Source organism: Macrobrachium nipponense, chromosome 22 (assembly GCF_015104395.2).
Source record: "Macrobrachium nipponense isolate FS-2020 chromosome 22, ASM1510439v2, whole genome shotgun sequence".
NCBI classification, from domain to species: Eukaryota; Metazoa; Arthropoda; class Malacostraca; order Decapoda; family Palaemonidae; genus Macrobrachium; species Macrobrachium nipponense.
The window spans coordinates 74304305-74326045 of NC_087213.1; the positions used below are offsets into that span (position 1 = coordinate 74304305).

The window sequence follows — 21741 nt, forward strand, 5'->3', positions numbered from 1 at the left end:
ATCATTCACTGATTATTAGTTATATATAATAAAGATATGAAATACGCACTATCTGTTGGTCTAAAATGGTTTTTTAACGGTGAAATAAGATGGGTAAACTAGCATGAAAATTTGTTACTTATTAGCAATAATGCAGCAATGCAAAATAAGAATACAGTAACTGAATAACCAAGAGTGATTGAATCATGTCTTTTATTAATAAGAGAATATGCAACCATACACAGATATTTATACTCACTTGGTGTACTCCCTGTTCCCTTTGTAACTCCACACGGATCGACGATACCAAGAGGAAGTCGTCATGCTGACTAGATTTTAGAAGACGCAAAGAAAAGGTGTCTTGGGGAAATTAGGAAACAAAAAAGGGTATTTTTCGTCTCATGCACTTCCGTTCACTTTCATCACTGTTTCTCTTGTCTGGTTACTCTGGAAAAAAAAGAAGATACATATGGTTATGGTAGCGTAGCATAAATATCTTTGATCACTTAATTGGCTATTTGCATGTGTCTATTCATAGACAATGCAATCGAAAGAAAAAGGCGTATATTATGTAATATATAATTTAAGATTAATAATATATATATATATATATATATATATATATATATATATATATATATATATATATATATATATATATATATTAATATATATATAATATTATATATATTATAAATATAATATATTATATATTATAAATTATTATAATTTAATTATTATATTTAAAAAAATTATTAAAATATATATATATATTATTATATATAGTATTATTAATATATATTATATATTATAATATTATATATAATATATATAATATATATTTATATATATATAATATTATATATATAATTAATTATTTATTATTAATATATATATAGTATATTATATATATATATATATATATATACATATATATATATACTATATATATATATATATATATATAGTATATATATATATATATATATATATATACTATATATATATATATATATATATATATACGTATATATATATATATATATTAATTATATTATATATTATAATTAAAGTTGTAATAGCCACAATGCCCTCTTAACTTCTCAAATTCTTTGCCTTTTTTGGATACGCTTGTCACTACAAAGCGTTTCCCGCTACCGGACATCATGGTTTCTTCAAATTACTTTGAAGTTGGAAAACAAGGCGCTGTAGTGTTAGCCGTATCCAAAAACAGCAAAGAACTTGAGTAGTTAAGAGGGCATTGTGGCTACTACAATTTCACATGTATCTGGTAAAAATGACCAGAATAATCTACGCGTATATATATATATATATTATATATATATATATATATATATATATATATTATATATATATATATATGACAACATAGCCACACAACTTAAGTGTGTATATATTCATATTACTCTTATTAGGCTTCAACAGCACGGGATGGTTTGCATTTCAGATTCATTAATTTACACAGTACTACAAACTTTCAAATATATATAGTAAACTCCGACAGGTTTTGCTTGATGTCTTCGAAAGCTAATAAGTTGTAAATTGAAGACTGGAATCCAAACCATCACGTCTTCTTAAGCCTAATACGAGTAATATATATATATATATATATATATATATATATATATATATATATATATATATATATATATATATATGCTTTATCACGTACACAATTGTTCTGTGCATCAACACAATTACTGACAGGACCTCATTAAAACCGTGTGGTAACTGGCGTCGATACTTGACAAATGAGGACTGTTAGCCCTAGAAAGCTTGCATCTTTTCACGAATAATTATCTCCGCTAGATACCATCCAGTTTTGATGAGGTCCTATTATTACAGTAATATATATATATATATATATATATATATATATATATATATATATGTATATATATATATATATATATATATATATATATATATATATACATTACAGTAATAATAGGACCTCATCGAAACTGGATGGTATCTAGCGGATATATTTATTTGTGAAAAGATACAAGCTTTCTAGGGCTAACAGTCCTCATTTGTCAAGTATCGACGCTATACTCCGTTTACTTTTCTAAGATCGCTAGGGTGGGGCCAGGTAGAAAAGGCAGAGTTGTCATATCTACGGGTATGTAAGTCCCATTAAATGCTTCCCGCAGATATAATCCTTCTTAGGAGGATTCGCTTTAGACCTTGGGAGTCGAGGGATAGGGTTTGCTTCTTCCCTGTTAACTTTTTTTTTTCTATTCCCGATTCTACTTGACTATTCCTTATTTCTCTTTCTATAATTATAGATGCGCTGAGTAGCCTGTTGGTTCTGGTGTTTGGACTTGAAACATAAATTCATAGGTCAATAGATCTATTATGCCCTTGGAAAAGACAACCACGCATTCCTTCTCTGCATAACATTTTTATCAAAATCATGTCAGTCACAGGATTCACTTTCTCATTTCTTTTTTGAAACACTGGAGATTCCACTATATTTCCCTCCTCTCTTGCTCCTTAAGTCTACGAATAGTCATTTCTAACACTTTTGTTGCTTCAGATGTTCTTTGGATAGCCTTCGAGACATCAGTTACAGGACCTTGCCTTCAAGATGTTTTTATAAAATGAAGTATTTCAGGAAATTATAGACTATTTCCTTGGCCTCAGGTGGTGGGTGAAGACGTTTACGGGAGTCATTTGGGCTGGGCTGTCCATACTTTTCACAGTGGGTGATCGAGTGCGAGTATCCTTTAATGATATTGACCATGACCTTTTAAATCCCCTTAAAAAACCCATAGGTCCCACTGAAACTCAAGATATGTGGCATCGCCGGGGAAAAAATATGCCATATCTTCATTTTCATTAGTGAAACTGAGGTTTTCACAAAGAATATACGAAATAAGATATATTCAAAATATGTGATGCAAACAAAGAATCACATTTTAAGAAATAAAGACTATTCCAATAGAGTCCATGAAGCTAATATGACTACCATAACGTGAAAATTGGCAACGTATGATTTCTGTACAGCCACACCCTAGCGATCTTAGAAAAGTAAACTCACTATAGTTACCACACGGTTTTAATGAGGTCCTGTCAGTAATTGTGTTGATGCACAGACCAATTGTGTACGTGATAAAAAAAATATATATATATATATCTATATCTATATATATATATATATATATATATATATATATATATATATATATATATATATATATATATATATATATATATACACACACATTTGTGTTCCACAAACTATTCACAATAAAGGTTTAGCCGGTTTTTTCTTAACCTCGCACTCGAGATCTTCGCAGGTTTTGCAAAATGTGCACAATAAATGAACGCACAAGAACGTGTGTCTCACCGGTGTAGTGATGATCAAATGACGCCTTGAGATTAACGCCGTTTAAGGTATAGAGTCCGGCCCACTTGGGCAAGGTACCCAGTCTATATGGTCGATATCAATAAGATTTTAATATCTCATGTATATTATTACGTAATCCTTCGCAGGCGTTATGAGTGCCTTTTACGTAACTCAGAAGCGGGGGGTGGGGGTGTTGGGATGGGTCCCCACAGTGAACCCATTGGCCCTTTCAGGAAGGTTTTTGATCGCTGTTGCGAAGGACGGCAGTAATGGCGCAGGAAGCGTTGAAAGGCGACTTCATATTGTGATTCGGAAAAATATATTTCCATGACTGAATGGTGGATTTATCTTTGCTTGCATGCTGTCAAAAGTGACACGAGTTGTTATTGCTCAGTATTGTAAGATCCTCGGCGTTCAATGATCCAGATTGATTTCGATAAATACTGAATGCGTTTATTGACGAGGTAGACAGTGCAAAACCTTTTTTTTTAATAATCTGTTGCATTGACAACCGATCTTCGGGGATATCTTTAGACTAGAGCGCCTTGTGGTTTTCCAATTTGATCAAAATTTTAAAGTAGCATAGAAAGACTGCCCAGGAATAATCCCACCAACCGATGACGTTTTTATTAAATAAACCCAAGAATCATTCTTTCCTTTAGTCTATTTGATTACGAATCTAGTATGATGACTTTGTCCATTGTGATACGTACTTACTCGATTCTTCCATTAACATCATTAACATTATTTACCATTTCAGTAAGAATACACATACACACACACACACACACACACACACACACACACACACACACACACACACACACACATATATATATATATATATATATATATATATATATAATATATATATATATATAAGAGAGAGAGAGAGAGAGAGAGAGAGAGAGAGAATAATGAAAAAATTGCATTGTAAAAATTGGATTGTAGAAAGTAGAGAAATTTATTCTTTGATAAAAGGAACTTATTCAAATCACAACGTAATAAAACTCATCAAGAAGCAAATCTGTATCAAGACTAGTAAAGGAAAGGCCCTTTACTTAAAAAGGTAGATAATGGCTGAAGACTAAGACTGTAGATTTGAGAGTTAAGGTGGGGTAGCTGAGAGGAAAAAGGTACGTGTATCTGATCAGCACCGCGTCAGGTCTGGGTCTGATAAGCTTTATCTCTGTTATCTTATCGTACCTCCTCTTTGCTCGAGGTTCAAGAGCAGCTCTTGTTTGATAGGTCTGTCTCCTTTTACCTAGAAGATCGAATATTGGAGAGTCCTCAGGGTTAACCTTGCTTATCATGAAAGCATGGGAAAGGTAGATATATCGATGAGGATGGTTACATTATATCCTAAAGACTGCGAGAAATAGGTTCAGTTAGGTAGTGATAAAATAATGTTTTGAAACTTTAAATCAAATAAATTTTGACTTGTTCGTGTTATCGGCTTGAGTATAGAAAACTTCTGTCCTCTGTTGCGCAGTAGTTGAATACATGGGAAGTATGAAAGTCAGTTTGAAAACACAGGCAAATCGAGCATATGATTCTCTCTCTCTCTCTCTCTAACGCACAAACGATGGAAACGGAGATTTCTTCTAATCCAAACAGCCCATGTCGAAGCATGTCCAAGCAAATAGACGCAGACATGAAAGTACTGGTAAAAGATTTTGCTGACTGAACAAGACACCGGCTGCCGGAAAGTGCCATTCAAGTGGAACAAATCCCCAGTGTAATCTCCATGGAGGTGTTCATTCTCTCTCTCTCTCTTAAATAAATTACAGTAAGAGTGTGTGATCATTTAGTTTGGAAGATAAATGATGACGAAAAACTTAACTAACCTGTTTTTATTGTAATGCCTCTATTTTGAGAACAAATGTTATTACTTGTGAATCATATTCTTATGTTGCTTATGTACGTTGTTTTGTTATCATGGTTTATTGTTTTTAATTTGTGTTAAATTTTGTCACAACCCGGATTCCATCCTTTCAATATAGATTCTTTATTCCTGACCCAACTCTTAAGTTCACAGTGTCTCCTTATTAAGCATTTGCTCTAAAAGTAACTTCTATAGAAAACGTTCAATACCTTTTTCCATTATCAAACTTTTAAACATTTTTGTTGTAACTTCCAGTAAAGTTTATTCCATTGGAGAGAAGCCGCTATTTCTCTCTATTTGAATTTGCATTTTAGCTCGAATATAACCCTGAAAATATATTGCACACTAGACTTGAGTTGATGAATAAGAGAAAGAACCAAAATTTTGATATGTTGATCTATAATGTCTAGCAACTTCACTTACAAAGGTGGGAAACTTCTGTTTTATCCCATCCAGTTAGTGTACGACTTATATTATTATTATCATTTTCTGGGCGTGGGCGAAGTGGGGGGGAGGGTGGATGTTGACCAATTAGGATTCGTTACGTGAATACTAGGAATGCTTACTGGGACGTTGTTTGCTTTTCGAGTTATTCGATGGTTCCCAAACGGTCTGTTACTCCAAGGATCGCTGGTGTAAGGTGTAATCGATGTCTTGCCTGAGCATCTCTGAGTGATTCAAGGATACATCGTACATCTTTCAAGGGACGGAGCACCTCGTTGATTGCAGGGAATGCATACATAAATGCACCACTCGCTTCAATTACGATCGCAAAAGGAAAAGGTATACACCGTGGCGGTGGCCACGTTTATAAAGTGTGTGTGAAGTCTTCAGATGCCAACGATTGTTTTTCCAGTCCATGTTTTTGGTGCCTGGAAATATGAACAGTTGATGGATGGCCTGGCTTTTTTCTTTGAATATTCATTTTCCATATGAACAGTATCCAGCTACTTGGCCACATGTAGTTTAGTACATAATAGTGTTATGGGGTCTGGATTATATTGAAAGATAGTTCCTCTAAGGTGTCTCCTTTTATTTGAAAATAAGTTTGCGTCGTGTATCTCAATTTTTATTTCTTTTCCAAGAATGGGTCTCACACATTACCATTATGAATTGTGATTGTTTCTTTCTGGTGTTGTTCCTGATATCTGTAGTTCTTCGTTGAACGAATGGTTTATGTGATCGCCTACCGATTCGGTAGTCCTTAGTTCGATTAACCACTTTGCCAACTTGGCATCAGAGGAATTTTTATTCTGGTGATTAGAAATTAATTTCCCGATATAATGTGGTTCGGATCCCACAATAAACTAGGTCCCGTTTATAGGAAACCAACTGGTTCCTAGCCACGTAAAAATATCTAATCCTTTGGGCCAGCCCTAGGAGAGGCTCGTAATCAGCTCAGTGGTCTGGTTTTAACTTCAATATACTTGCTTTTTCCTGGTATCTGTTTAGACGTTACAGAAGTTTAGGACTTATTTTGTTTTTTCTGAGAATGCATTTCTTACATAATTGAAATTTTAAACAATTATGACATATATACATACATAATATACATATATAATAATATATAATACAAATATAATATATATATATATATCATATAATATATATATATATATATATATAATAATATATATAAAGGCCACGAAGGAAAGTGAAACGGTGGAGGGCTGCGAGACCTTTCGACTCAAGGTCCTTTACTTGGCAGACTGACATACATAAGACGAGTGTACAAGGAAGGGTCGTATAAATGACAGATAAGGATTATAAAGGAAATAAGTACCTAGAATCCAACACACCTGAGGAATTAGTAACCTTCCCTCACCAGGTGTGTTGGATTCTAGGTACTTATTTCCTTTATAATCCGTATGTGTCATTTATACGACCCTTCCCTGTATACTCATTTCCTTCTATATGTATGTCAGTCTGCTAAGTCAAGACCCCTGAGTCGAAATATCTCCCAGCACTCCAGTGTTTCACTTTCCTTCGTGGCACCTACCTTTATTTATATATTCATCACGTTCCAAATTTTCGTGATTCAGTTATACATACATACATACGCGCACACACATATATATTGTGTGTGTATCATAATTGTTTCAAATATCAAATGATGTAAGAAACGCATTCTTAGAGAAAAACATGAAATAGTACCAAACTTGTGTATATATATATATATATATATATATATATATATATATATATATATATATATATATATATATATATATATATGTGGGTGTGTTTATCTTCTTTCTTTTCATCTTTTCCCACTCCGATGTGAGTCGAGGTTTCTGACAGCTTTCCTCCACCTGGCATGGTCAAACACATCGTCCACTGACCATTGTTTATCTCGGATCTCTTAACTGCGTCCATCCACCTTCGCTTCGGTCTGCCTCTTGCTCTCTCTCTCTCTCCCACCAGGCCCCAATGTCTGCACCACTCTCCTCTCTACATATGTCTCTTTCCTTCTCATCACATGGCCATACCACTCCAGTCTTCTTTTCTGAGCCTTCGTTAACAGCTCTACGACCGTAGTGGTTTCTCTCTCTCTCTCTCACTGAAATATCGAATCAAAACTACCCTATATTATAGATTTTATTTTACACAAGCAAAATGCACACGCAAAGGGATCACGTAGGATTCGAACATATGCCTCTTGGTTTTGAGAGAGATAACACACACACGTGTAAGTATATATATACAATATACTGAATTTTTTCAAACTTTGACAACATAAACATCAAGTTAAAAGATAGGATAAGATAAAAAAAAAATTGAATCGCAAATATTTTCCATATACTCTTGTTATATTACCTATGAAAAATACATAATTTTTAATTATAACACCCGTAGGGGAATAATGCCAACAGTGTACCTCACGCGGTGCACTGTAGTCATTACTAAAAGTTATGTGCTGCGCCCCTCAGTCCCCTAGTTGTAACCCCTTTCATTCCTTTGACTGTATCTCCGTTCATAGTCTCTATCTTCCACCTTACTTTCCACACACTCCTAGCAATTGTTTCAGAGAGCAACTGCGAAGTTTTCCTCCTGTTACACCTTTGAAGCCTCCTTTACTTCCAAGTTCCCTTTCAGTGCTGAATGACCTCGTAGGTCTCGGCGCTGGGCCTTGGCCTATATATATCACATCCCACAACCTACTTTAGAGGAAAACAAGGTTCGTTCTTTCACAGGCCGAGTAGTATCCCTTTGCGTGGTCAGACTCTCGCAAGATCTGTCAATAAATCCACGACATCCATTTTTGATGAGAGCACCTTTTGTGGCATCGACGGAAGGAGGACCGATTTAGATCGCGTGAGAAGAGCGAGGCTCTGCTGACCTCCCTCGGCGCGGTTACAAAATTTACCTGTTTGTCAGGTGACTTCGTATGATGGTGAATTGAGACGTTTAACTTTTCTGTAGAAGAAAACTATTGAGTTGGCTTTGTTTGTCCGTTCCGCTCCTTTTCTCTCCGCCCTCAGATCTTAAAAACTTACCGAGGCTAGAGGGCTGCAAATTGGCATGTTGGTCATCCACCTTCCAGTCGTCAAACATACCAAATTGGAGCCCTCTAGCCTCAGTAGTTTTTATTTTATTTAAGATTAAAGTTGGCCATGATCGTGAGGCTTGCAACGCTTTAGGTGCTAAGAGCACAGGCCACCACCGGGTCGTGGCTGAAAGTTCATGGGCCGCGGCTGAGAGTTTCATACAGCATTATACGCTGTACAGAACCTCGATTGCGCCGAAGAAACTTTGGCTCATTTTTTACTTGTTTATTTTTTTTTTATCAGTAAAAATATGTTTATACCTGAGGCAGCTGAAAGGGTGTTCACCCCGTTTATGATGTGACTATTATGATATAGGTTTATTTTATATTTCTCTCTCTCTCTCTCTCTCTCTCTCTCTCTTAATAACTTTACCTATTTATCAATAGAGGAAGCATATAATAATAACCTTTCAAGCTTGAAAGTCTGAGATTATATTTCTCTTTAGGAAGATTATTCTGTTTAATCTTGTGAAAGTACTTTCTTCCATACTTTGCTTTCCTGAAATTAGAATGATCTTGTCAGTTTTTTTTAGCATCAGTTTTCCGTTTACAAAATAGTTATAGTATACATTAATTTTATTGGATTTTCAACGTCTTGCACGGATCTCTTGCTGTTATGAACGGTAGAGATATGTAATTAATTTTTTCTTGAGTGATAATACCCTCTTTTTGTATTGTGAAATGAATCCAGTTGTCAGCTTTCTGTTAAAGAGGTGAATCTCTCTCTCTCTCTGGAGAGTTGAATCTCTTGAACATGATACGCCTTATTGGGTATCATTTATTCTCGTATAACCCATAATCTTCTGAAAAGATCTAAAGGTTTATGCACAATGAAAGCGAGCATCTCGTAGAAGGCCTTAATGTTATGCCCGTCAAAGTTAACTCTTACGTCTTAGATTTTCTGGTTCTCCATACCTGTACTACCTTGAACTTTACCGTCCGGAACTCCATGCAAGGTTATATTTGCTTGCATGTGCGTGCGTGTATTGGTAGCAGCTGTAGTGTGGGCCGACCTTCTGCCCATGAACCTTGCACAACGACTTATCGCGGTAAGGTTAATGTCAGAAGGTGAACTCTTGACTCTTGAAGTCTTTGATGGAATTACCATTTGATTTTGAGAGATATCGTACACTTCTCCATTTACCTAGGTTTAATTATCGTTAAAAAAAACTAAGTTATTTTGGAAAGTTTAAGCATTTTGCCGCTAACCTGTGCAACAAGTAACAACTATGTTTTTTCTACATTGGTGTTGCATTTAAATGTACGTCATGTTGTTGCTAAATCGCCATTGCACACGACTTCAGTTTTAGCACCAATACAGAAATAAGTATTAATTTCGTGGTGATACAATGGTAAAGGATACCATGAACCTTACTTTGTATGACTTAACTTGAAACGAAAGATTCCGTTTTGAATGATGATAAAATTTATTCCAAATGCATTTGCAAGAGACATCACTTTTCTGTAGGAATCGTCATTATAATACTGAGTAATCGCAAAGAAATTGTCATAAAATAGATCTTCCTGATACGAATGCTCATCTGGCATTATTAATGCAGTGTGTCATTAGGATACTCAAGCGCCTTCTTCTACAGAAGAAATCCCAACTCTGTATTCGTAGTACTTTGTAGCAACACGTTTGTTTTCTTGTCAGACGTATTGCAGTACCCATCGCTAATGTAAATATCATCAACTTTGCTCATTGTCACTCCCCTGTTCTCTTCCATTTATCTTTTCTCTCCATTGCAGCATATTCATCTTATCACTCTTTGCCTCGCCGACGGCGACTATATTATCGCCAATCACAGTTGATAAGATTTCATGAATGTTTTCTTCGTCACATGAATGGTGCTCTCGTGGGACTAGCCAGTGTTTTAGTCACCGGGGCGAAAATTTAACTTTGCGCATATTTTATGACAATTTATATCAGTAGGGAACTGGCACTCTTTTGTAATTGGTTTCTTTTATGACACAGCTTTCACGGCAGGTTGGTAAATTGTAATAAACCGGTTACCTTATTTTCATTGGTGGTTAGTGGGGGCGTTTTATTTTTATTGATGGGGGGTGGAGGAAGCGCCCTTTCTTCATATGCGCATGGTTCTCTTCCTTTGCCCGAGAGAAATGCAGTCACGAACTATAAAAGGGCATCGCTCTTCCTGCACGAGGAGATCTTGTGGGTAGGGAATTTCCGCTCGAGAATGTTGTTATTCTGCACCTTGTGGACCTCGTCCTGCCACGTAGGATGGCCTCTGTTCTGAACTGTGAAGGTTTGCGGGTACTGAATGAATTTTATGTAATTTCATGTACTTGAAATAGAGCTTTAACGTTCAAAGCTTATTTTTAAGTTTTCTTCTCCGCCATTGCCTGCAGTTTTTCTTAATGCTGCAAGATTTGACATATATATATATGTATGTATATCATATTTATAATGTCTGATCTAAAACCAACTAATGTAGTCATGTTTTGGCCCCGTGCAAAGTAATGGATGATAATAGGACAAAATATAAGTTTTATTTGATATTATTAACCATTCCACGAACGTTCTTAGAATTTTAGCTATAAATGACGAGGCAGTTCACTATGTTGGAAAAGGAATGTTGATAGTACGATAGGGAACTGTTACCACATTCATATATGAGCCATTATGATGAAAATAGCTCAGCCAAAAGTATTTATTCATTAGGCGCAGCAACGAATCCTCGTATCATTATCAGAAACACCTGAGTGGTGAAATGCTTATTCTATCACTTTGTGCGATTACTTGCTGTTGTCATTTTATTTGAAATTTACAGCATGTCTGTCCCGCACACATAGTACGTGTCTGTTCAGATAGGTTTAATTTTTTGCCACTGAGACATAAAACTTGATAAGCAATTGTGTGAAAACTCTATTTTTTCGACCAGCGGTGATCATTGTTAATGTATACAGAAGATAAACCACCCACGCTTACCTATGGACATGTTTTCCATCTAAATTTCATGAGTTGAATACACGACGCCACTGCAGCTGATCTGCCATCTAAAAATAGACGAGAAAACGCCGGGTCGCTAACGCCAGGTGTTTCATTTCCCAGATCGCGTTTCAGGTCATGACTCATTCCACAATTGGAACAAAGGGTGCTAAATCTACGAAATACAAAGTTGCATCAGTGTCCACAAAAGCTTTGTAATCTAAGTTTTAAAAAGATGATTAACTGATTCCTCCTATTTGAGCAAGAGTTTTCAGTGTTCACTAAATACGCGTCAAGCCACGACGTGCTTGTAAGTACTTTTGAGATTTTTCCTAGATAGTAACTCCACCTCCACCTTTGCTGTGTGTTTAGTACAAACCCGTTTGGGGATGACCGTAAAAACATACACAAAAGACTGTACATATCATAAAGATAATGACCCTAGAGAAATATTAGTCCTAGATAACGACCCTCCGAAACCCTTGTGGGTCACAATGTAGGGAAGGTCCCAAAGTTGTTTCAATGTTCACTAAAGCTTTGTAATATAAGTATTACAAGGATCAGTAACTGATCCTTCCTAGTTGATCAAGCGCTTTTACGATGTTCATTTAATACGCGTTAAGCCTCGACTTGCTTCGAAGTACTTTTCCGTTCCTTTTTTGTTTCTATTTAATGTTTCCTTTGCGTTTCCGTAGTGTTCCAGGAATCAGAGGTTCCTTAAAGACATTAAAGAAAGGACTTTTGCTCGCGTCCTTCTTGTTTTTCTGACCTTCCTACCATGTGGAACGGCTGCATTACGCAGTATGGACACCTGGTAGGACTCCTAACCCTGCAAGGCTGAAATTTTCACACCTGCCAGAAGCAAAGCAAGTTCCTATCATTTTTAGGAATCATCTATTAACTCAGCATATGTCAACAACTATGACAGTATGAAAATGAAAACATAATCTTTAAAATCACTTATAGCCATTATAGGTTTAATGCCTAACTGAACTGTCAATAGTGACACCAGATTTAATAGACACAATCAATCAATTTAACTGTCAATACTGGACTGTTTCAACCTTGGGGACCCGTACTACTAAAATCCAGCGCCTTAGTGGCTTGATCGGTATGGTCTTGGCATGCAACCTCGATGGCCGCAAGTTCGATTCTCGGGCATTCCATTGAGATGTGAGAGATGTGTATTTCTGGTGATAAAAGTTCACTCTCGACGTGGTTCAGAAGTCACGTAAAGCCGTTGGTCCCGTTGCTGAATAACCACTGGTTCCATGCAACGTAAAAGCACCATACAAGCAAACAAACAAACTTCTAAAATCCTTCAAACGTTGCCTGTTCTTGAAAAGAAAGTGGATTTGAAAATAAATGAAAACTTTCTTACATTTATCCTGACAATGGAAATTATTCTCCCAGTTCAAAGATGATAAAGCAGTAAACTAGAAAATAAAGGTCAGAATTATTATACTAAAAAGACAGCTAATCTTTCTTTCCTCTTAACGCATTAGAATTATACGCTTTTTTTCCAAACTTTACCCAAATTCTATTCACATGACCAGATGACAGCTTGCAGAACCATTGTGTATAAACCAAACAAGGAAAAATGACTAAAAGCTGTTAAAGAATCAAACACAGGCACACTCCCCCCCCCCCCCCCACCTGTAATCCATTTGCAACAAAGGAAACGTTGGCGGAATAAATGGGCAATTGCATAACGTCGTCACATGGCCCAGATTTCCCCCTTTAAAACAAAAAGACAGTTACGGCCGTGGCCTTTTGACTTGAGGAGATCTTCTCTCCCAGTAGATGGCGAGAGAAAGCTTGCTGCGTGATGAGCGCACCAGACAGCGTGGCTTGAGTGAACTGGGGAACTTCTACTTCAGAGTTTCAGACACTTCACCAGTGTGCAGTCGTCGCGTGTTATTGTCAGCCTGACTCACTTTTGCATGAGAAAGTGATTGTTATTCAGCAGAACAATCGAATTACCCATAGCGAATAATAACTATTGAGTTACCTAATGTAGAAACACGGTGACTTAGGTACAAATACGTACACCCATATATATATATATATATATATATATATATATATATATATATATATATATATATATATATACATGTATATATACAGTATTTTAATCTTTCTAGTTTTAATTTCGAAGATGAGTGTCAGATATGTGGCTGCAAGCACAATGCGTCTGGCAGAGCGGACGGCATGCTAATCATTTTTTAACCGGTTCTCCACAGGGGTGAGAAAAATGGTTGACATTGGCCTCAAAAGAGGCACATCTGCCGTTTCAGGAATACTTTTCCCCGAGTGGTTCACAGTCTCCAAATAGTTGCTTCTCTGCCTTGGAATACGGTGCGTTAAGAATCTGAAGTCATTGGTACTTCAAGGCAACGTCTACATAAGTATTCCCGTTTACTGCCACTGTGGTAGTCTTAAGTTTCATTGACTGACCTTCTAGATGGCGCTTGGTCAAGGTTAGAATGCATTTTGTGAGTACATGGTTCGATTGCTGCTGATAAGTGTATGAATCATCTAATGTTGTTAGTTATCCGCATATGGATTCACCCACAATACAGGAATTAGAATATGAACGAGGTATTGACTTTTTTGTTCTCTCTCAAAAGCCACCTCCTGTGTGGGTAATTAGGTTAATGTTGAAATACACAGTATTAAACTAAAAATATTCTCATAATAATGGGTTATTTTCAGCTTATCCTTGGAAATGTTGTGAAAATAGTGCCGATTTGTCTCTCACAGATATATATAATATAATCACAATTAATTCTTATTCCTTGCATTTGTATGTAAGGCTTTGTATTGACAAACGCATCTAAAAAGCCGGATGAATTCGAGAAGTTAAGAGGGCATTATGGATATTACAGTTGCAAACGTATCAGCCATATATATATATATATATATATATATATATATATATATATATATATAGAATATACTACATATATATAGAATATATATAATATATCTTATATATATATATATATCATATATATATATATATATATATATATATATATATATATATATATATATATATATATATCTATATATAATATATATATATATATATTATATATTATATATGTGTGTGTGTGTGTGTGTGTGTGTGTGTGTATAACTGAATCACGAAAGTTAGGAACGTGATAAATCCATAAATAAAGATATATGCCACGAAGGAAAAATAAACGAAGGAGGTCTGCAAGATCTTTCGACGTTAAAAGTCCTTTACTGAGCAGAGACTGACATATATACGAGAAAAGACAATACAAGAAGATTCGTATAACTGACAGATAAGGATTATAAAGAGATTAGTACCTAGAATCCGACACACCTGGAAGATAAGAAACCTTCCCAAACAAGCATAAACAATGGGTGCAATTAAAGGTTTTTTCCTATAATAACACACTACAAGGAATGTTAATAAAAAATGGCCCCAGAGAAAGCAACAACATAATATATAAAATTCCATGTATGGATTGTCCCTCATTTTATCTCGGACAGTCTAGCAAAGGCTTAGAAGTAAGGCTAAGCCAGCATAAATATTCTGTAAAAACTGGGCAAAAATCTAATGCATTATTCATTCATTTAAGTGAAAACAACCACCGAATAAATTGGATTGATAGTTCAGTAATTGCAAGGTCAAGAGATGTCTTACCACGAAATCTTTTAGAATCTGCTTTAATACAACTTACTTTTCATTGTAATTTCAATGTTAGTCGTGGCCTTTTTCACTTAGACCCTTGTATCTGTAACATGTTTAAGAATGACCTCAAAGATATAATTACTGACTTAAATAAAAATCAGTTGCCTTAGAGTTATTAATTTTGTTGTAATGTATGTCTGTCATGTATTGTGAATATGGTTTTGTTTACCAAGTTCTGAATAGCTGTCACCTATAATCCTTTAATTGTCTTGAAATTGTATCTGAGATGATTGTCTTAAACCTTTAATTGCACCCATTGTTTATGCTTGTTTGGGAAGGTTTCTTATCTTCCAGGTGTGTTGGATTCTAGGTACTAATCTCTTTATAATCCCTATCTGTCAGTTATACGAATCTTCTTGTATTGTCTTTTCTCGTATGTATGTCAGTCTCTGCTCAGTAAAGGACTTTTAACGTCGAAAGATCTTGCAGACCTCCTTCATTTATTTTTCCTTCGTGGCATATATCTTTATATATATATATATATATTATATATATATATATATATATATATATATATATATATATATATATATATATATATATATATATATATATTTACCATCGATTGTCACGTAGACCATAGAACACCATAAGAGCTTTTCGTGCCCTGTTTGGACTTCCTTGATTATCTGCACCCTGAATACGTGCCACAACATACCATGTCTCTATGAAAATAAAAATCTACGAACATTTAGGTTACATGTGTGTTTCTGTCAGCTAATTAACCACTAGCACTCGTGACTCAATGTTTATAGTTTCATATTTAAACAAATTTCACTTTATTCGTCCTTTATCAAATCAAAGAACCCAATGACACCTTTTATAATAATATATATACTATATATATATATATATATATATATATATATATATATATATGTATATATATATATACATATATGTAATATGCAAGAATTCTTGATACTGGTGTAACTTTACAGTTATTGATTTTTGTAAGCCATCCTGTATTCCATAACAAAAAAGTATATCTCTTGTAGGCGATTACCTTTTTGTTCAAGTAATAAAATTTACGAAAAAAAACTCAACCACTTATATTCTGGCTGTGTTAATGTGTAAACGGAATGATTGTCATTATTGTCTACCAATGAAATTAACAGAAATGTTTCCGGTACTGCCATTTCTTTTCAGCCCTCAGTCTCTATTATGAAGGAAATTAGCCGACACAGCGCAATAATTTCTTCCTTCCTTCCAACATCCGGGACACTGCCATGATAACTGGCTTCACAATGGCTAGCTTTTTTTGTTTGTTTGTTTCCCTTTCGCTCTTCCTACTTTGAAAGCCGTTCTTATTTCTTGTCGGAGTGGGGGAGTCAACACAAAGGAAGTTTTTCCTCCCCACTTTCTCCTTATCTGCTTTATGTATTTTTCCTTATTATCTCTTTCCTTATACGGCGCAAGTATTGCTAGCAGTTTGGCAACAGTCCATATGCATACTATGTCTGTAATATTTGTTCGCTTTCTATTTTGCGTATTCATCTTGAATTCCTCTGAGAATGGAGAGTGACAAATGACCGAAGATTTCCTTTCTAAATCCCTGTGTAAGTTTTGCCCGCCATAAGCCTCCTACTGCACTTGATAACGTTTAAGGCAGCGGCCACCTGTCCCTCACGAGTCTCTTCCTTCCTTCCAGCTCTGACGAAGTGGGCGCCTCTTGCCGTAACATGAGGTGCGGGTGACTCAGGCGGGCGTGACGTAAGCATCCTAGTCCGTCACACCCTACCTGCAACGCCCACCCACAGTTTACCTTCCTTTTTTCACAAAGTTAAATATACAGACCAGGATCTTTTGAGTATCCCGAGATGGTCTCGCGTCTTTTGTTTTCCCCGGCTTCTTTTCATGATTGCTCACATCTTTCTCTTTCAATTTTTTTGTTCGAGGTAGTTTTCCTAGTTCGCACCTTGCATGGCTTCCTCCAGATTTCAGGTAACTAGCTTCACACTCGACAAATGTTTTCGTTTCTCTCTCTCTCTCTCTCTCTCTCTCTCTCTCTCTCTCTCTCTCTCTCTCTCTCTCTCTCTCTCTCTCTCTCGAAAGTTTACCAGGCTACGATAAATCTGGATTTATGACCTATAAGAAAGTTTTTGTCTACAAATGAAGAATTTTTTCACCCTAACATTACTCAATCCAAGTTCGAACACTGAACATACAAATTATCCGTAGATGTGCCATTATGAAGATGCAGCCTGATCTTCCAAAGGTAACATCTTTTTGATGCCAATTTAATCTTAAGCTTTCCCGTTGAAACCTTTGAGTATATATAACGGTAAGAGGCGCACCTTGTTCATCCCTATTGTCTTCGCTTTGTAGTTCCGAAGGCAATTGCTATCGGGGCGTTGGAGCTACGAAATCAAATTATAATAGAATAATCTGGGCAACGTTTGAGTTTCCGATAAAAGATCTTTCTTGCGTAACCCAAGATGAAGTTTAACTCTGAGGGATTTTGATGTTAATAAGTTGATAATTCCTTTTGGGCTATATAGATTTCACCTGGAGGTTACGAAACCGTATGCAGATAAAAGATACACAGATCGTGGCTAATGTGTAATGCTGAATAACGTCACTGATTTTGTTAATCGAGATATGGTATAGTTTCATGGGGTTTTAAACACTTAAATTCTTTTGGAGATGTATGAAATATTCAAGTCATTTTTTTCGTTTACAGTGCACGAAATATAACTGAAAATACTAAAATCTATGAATTGTAAACACAAAGTTAATCGGAAAGTAGTGAGACACCAAGAGGTATATGGCCACCGAATTCAATCGTCATATCCGGAGATTACTGGAATGAAAGATAGGAAAACGAGCGACTTTGCAAGTCAGCTGATCACCACTCAGAAGCTGCCACTCGGGAGTTGCTTAAATACATAGTATCTGCTCGCCCTATTGAGTTAAAAATTTGCTTTGAAAGAATGAATGGCAGAATGAAACAGTCTAATAAACACATACACACATATATATTATTTATTTATACATTAAGCTATAAATGTCCTTTAATATCAAATTCCCTCAACTCGGAATTAATATATTTTAATATATGTTAACCGAAAGGGAAGTTTTTTTTAGTTGATAATCATTTCGTCCTCTCGTGGATTCGAACAAGCGCACAGAGGAGAAATCAGGACACAACTAAAAAAAAAATTCTCCTTTAGTTAACATATGTGAAAAAATATTAATTCCGAGGTAGAGCGAACTGGATGTTATATGAATCACAGTGATGTGATAAAAGCAAATTCTTCCTGTAATATATATACATACATACATAACAATACATATATATGTATATATATATATATATATATTATATATATGATTATTACATATGTATATACATATATATACATATACATATATATACATACATACATATATATATATATATATGTATATATATGTATATATATATATATATATATATATATATATATATATATATAAATTTACAAAAGAATGATTAAGATAATGGGCCCCTTTGAAATGAGTCATGTGAGAATGAATCGTTTAAAATTATCTACGGAAGAGTGAAAGTTACTATTAAAACTTTCCCTGAAACAATGAATGGCATTATGAAAGTGGTCTTTTGCTCATCGGGGGAGGCAGGTAGGGAGGGCGAAATGGGAGAGATTTCATGAGGGCGAGCAGCAAGCGAGTGGGTGGGCCATGACCCATCTTCGACCCGAGCGGCCGAGCCAAACTGCGCCATTTGGTTGATGTCTTCCCACTAACTTTTCATGGCCATTGATGGCGCTGCGTGCAGCGTGTTACACCAATGCAATTGAAAAAGTAACAGTTTGGGACCAATGCAATTGAAAAAGTAACAGTTTGTGGCTTTTAATGTTCGTGGTTATTAGAATTGCATCAGACGAAGAATATCTAAGCGCTTTGTTACCCTTGTGATTTTCTTTACTTTTGATCATTATTCTAATATGCCAATCTGAAATTGCTTCACAAAACCATAAAATGAGAAAAAGGATTCATTGTCATATTAATTTATAATTTTTATCTACTTAAAACCCAATCATAACTTTAGGTTAAAATGTTCCTATTGTTCTAGCTTTAAAAATTCGCCATTAATTTTACTTTTGGCTGACACATTTGCAACCTAGCCATTCACACTTCCTTAAAATGACTACTGGTAAAGGTATGAATCAACTCTTCAATGAATTGTCTGTCTTTCTGTCACATGGATGACATCACCACCAGACAGACACGCATCGAACACTTTCACTTTCTGAGAGCATTGCGCTTTCATTTTATGAGTTTTAATGATTGTTTTTAACAGTTATTCAAAGAACGCACCATACCTTATGAATAAATATCTCCTGGTTCTTTTGTAGGGAAAACACGTCCAGTCTCTAAGTACAGACACACTTAGCACTTAACGAAACCACTCACTCTTCTTTACTGGGACTGAAAGTCGCTTAGTGGGGGAACTGGCTGCTCCCCGATATGGCAAACACAGCTTCCCGTTTGTGAGTGCTGATGTTTTCCCGAAACTTTGCTTTAAATAGTTATGATATCCCTATTATTGAAATGGAACACTTATCTTTCAAATGTTTCACGTACGTTTTTTCATGAAAACCTTGGTTTTAAAATCAAATTACTTTGGAAGTACGATAATTTTTCCCGGGGCGACGATGTGTCTGGCAGCACAGGTGGGAGTCACCCAGGTGGGAAGCGAACGAAAAATTCAGACACACGATGTGATTTATGCATAGTTTCTAATTTTTCCGTTCGTCATTATATTTAAAGTGTAGACAACATTTTCCCCAAAAACCTTTTTGCATCCTTTTATATGGTAAAATCACGCGAACTGACAAACTTTAACGGGAGAAACTTAATAAACATTATATTCATCTCAAAAGTTTTCGTTCAGAGAATGCAAATGATGAGGATCTGCACATCCCCAGACACTGGGCATGTTGAATCACCGAGAACTGCATACAATAATCACGTGAGCGTGATGCTGATGGGCATTCTAGGAATAGTAGCTCCCATTGTTATGATGACCTCGCAGCGACACTTTTACTGTAAAAATGGGGGCATGTTTTGAGAAGCCCTAGCAATGATAGTTATCAAGTAATGCGATAAATTTCGAAGAGTTAAATGAAATTTACAGGAAGTCGTAGCTGAGACACTAATTTTTTTTATTATTATTATTATGAAAAGTATGTTTCTACATTCACATTCTGTTTTGAACTCTAAAAACGATTGTCTATGAAAGACTTGGTAATCACTGAAGTCACAAGAACACTTGTAAACCCGAACATGTGTCATCCAAACACAAATAATTTACTCCACGTTCCACTTTCGACGCAGAGGACAATACACAGAGAAAAGTTAAACGCAGTAGTCTTGAAGTTCTTGTAAGTCAACTCGCGTTTCTTCTTTTTTCTTTTTACTCGGGTAACAAGTTTTTGCGCAGAAGATTCGCAAGCTTTTATTTTTTTTATTTTTAGTATACGAAGTAATATTTTAATGATACTATAGCGTTATGGTGATTTGGTATGTTATTCCCAAGCAAATCTTGACTGACATGCATTCACCAAACACGTACTTTCTGAAAGAGATAACATGAGTGAGACTGTCCTTTTCCCTGACTATTAAGAACGATCAAAGTTCAGGTAACAACATTTTCGCAGACCATTAACGACCATTCTTCTCTCCCTCTCTCTCTCTCTCTCTCTCTCTCTCTCTCTCAATTTAAGATCTTCAGAACTGCCGAATTGCCTCCTGATTTATGGATTTTATTAATGTATGGCTGTTGAATGTAGCTTAAAGGATAGATATGAGAGAGATTTATTCTGTCTGTTGTAGATGACCACTATTGGATAAAATAACTAGATTTTTCAATTAAAGTCCTTATCCTTTATTACAGCAGAACTAATATCTCGCTTTAACAGATTTCAAAGGTGCACTGCACCTCCTTTCATATTTAGTCTATTGAATGTCCAGTTATTTTTAAACTTTTTGTAATTAACCCATCCATCATCGATGCCACGCATGGTAGCACTGAATGAATAAAGTAGTTGAAGATGTTTGAAAATGGATTTCATTCAATCTTTGCCTTCACATAGCGGAGCTCAGTCGATTACTCGATTTCAGTTGCTCACTCATTGCCTCGTTGCTGCAATTATTTTAATATAGTAGGTTAGACACGCTCTGCTGAAAATTCATAAATGTTGATATGTAAGGGGAGAACAGTTGTCGTACTGTGCTAGGCGTCGTTTGCAACCTACGTATATTGACAGCTTGA

At 35.5% G+C, this 21741-nt stretch overlaps 1 protein-coding gene across 2 annotated transcripts in view; it reads right to left on the reverse strand.

The window, feature by feature from the left end:
• Positions 1 to 19946, reverse strand: part of LOC135198810 (uncharacterized) — a 61666-nt gene extending 41720 nt beyond the window's left edge. Inside the window, exons 1-2 of one of the 2 annotated variants that reach the window (XM_064226774.1) lie at positions 19790 to 19946; positions 239 to 426 (exon numbers count right to left, since the gene is read on the reverse strand). In XM_064226774.1, the coding sequence (XP_064082844.1) occupies positions 239 to 303 (65 nt within the window). In that variant the 5' untranslated portion in view covers positions 304 to 426; positions 19790 to 19946. Of the gene's footprint in view, positions 1 to 238; positions 427 to 3352; positions 3374 to 19789 lie in introns of those variants that run through there. The other variant, XM_064226775.1, reaches the window with a different exon arrangement.
• Between the last annotated feature and the right edge of the window lie 1795 nt (positions 19947 to 21741).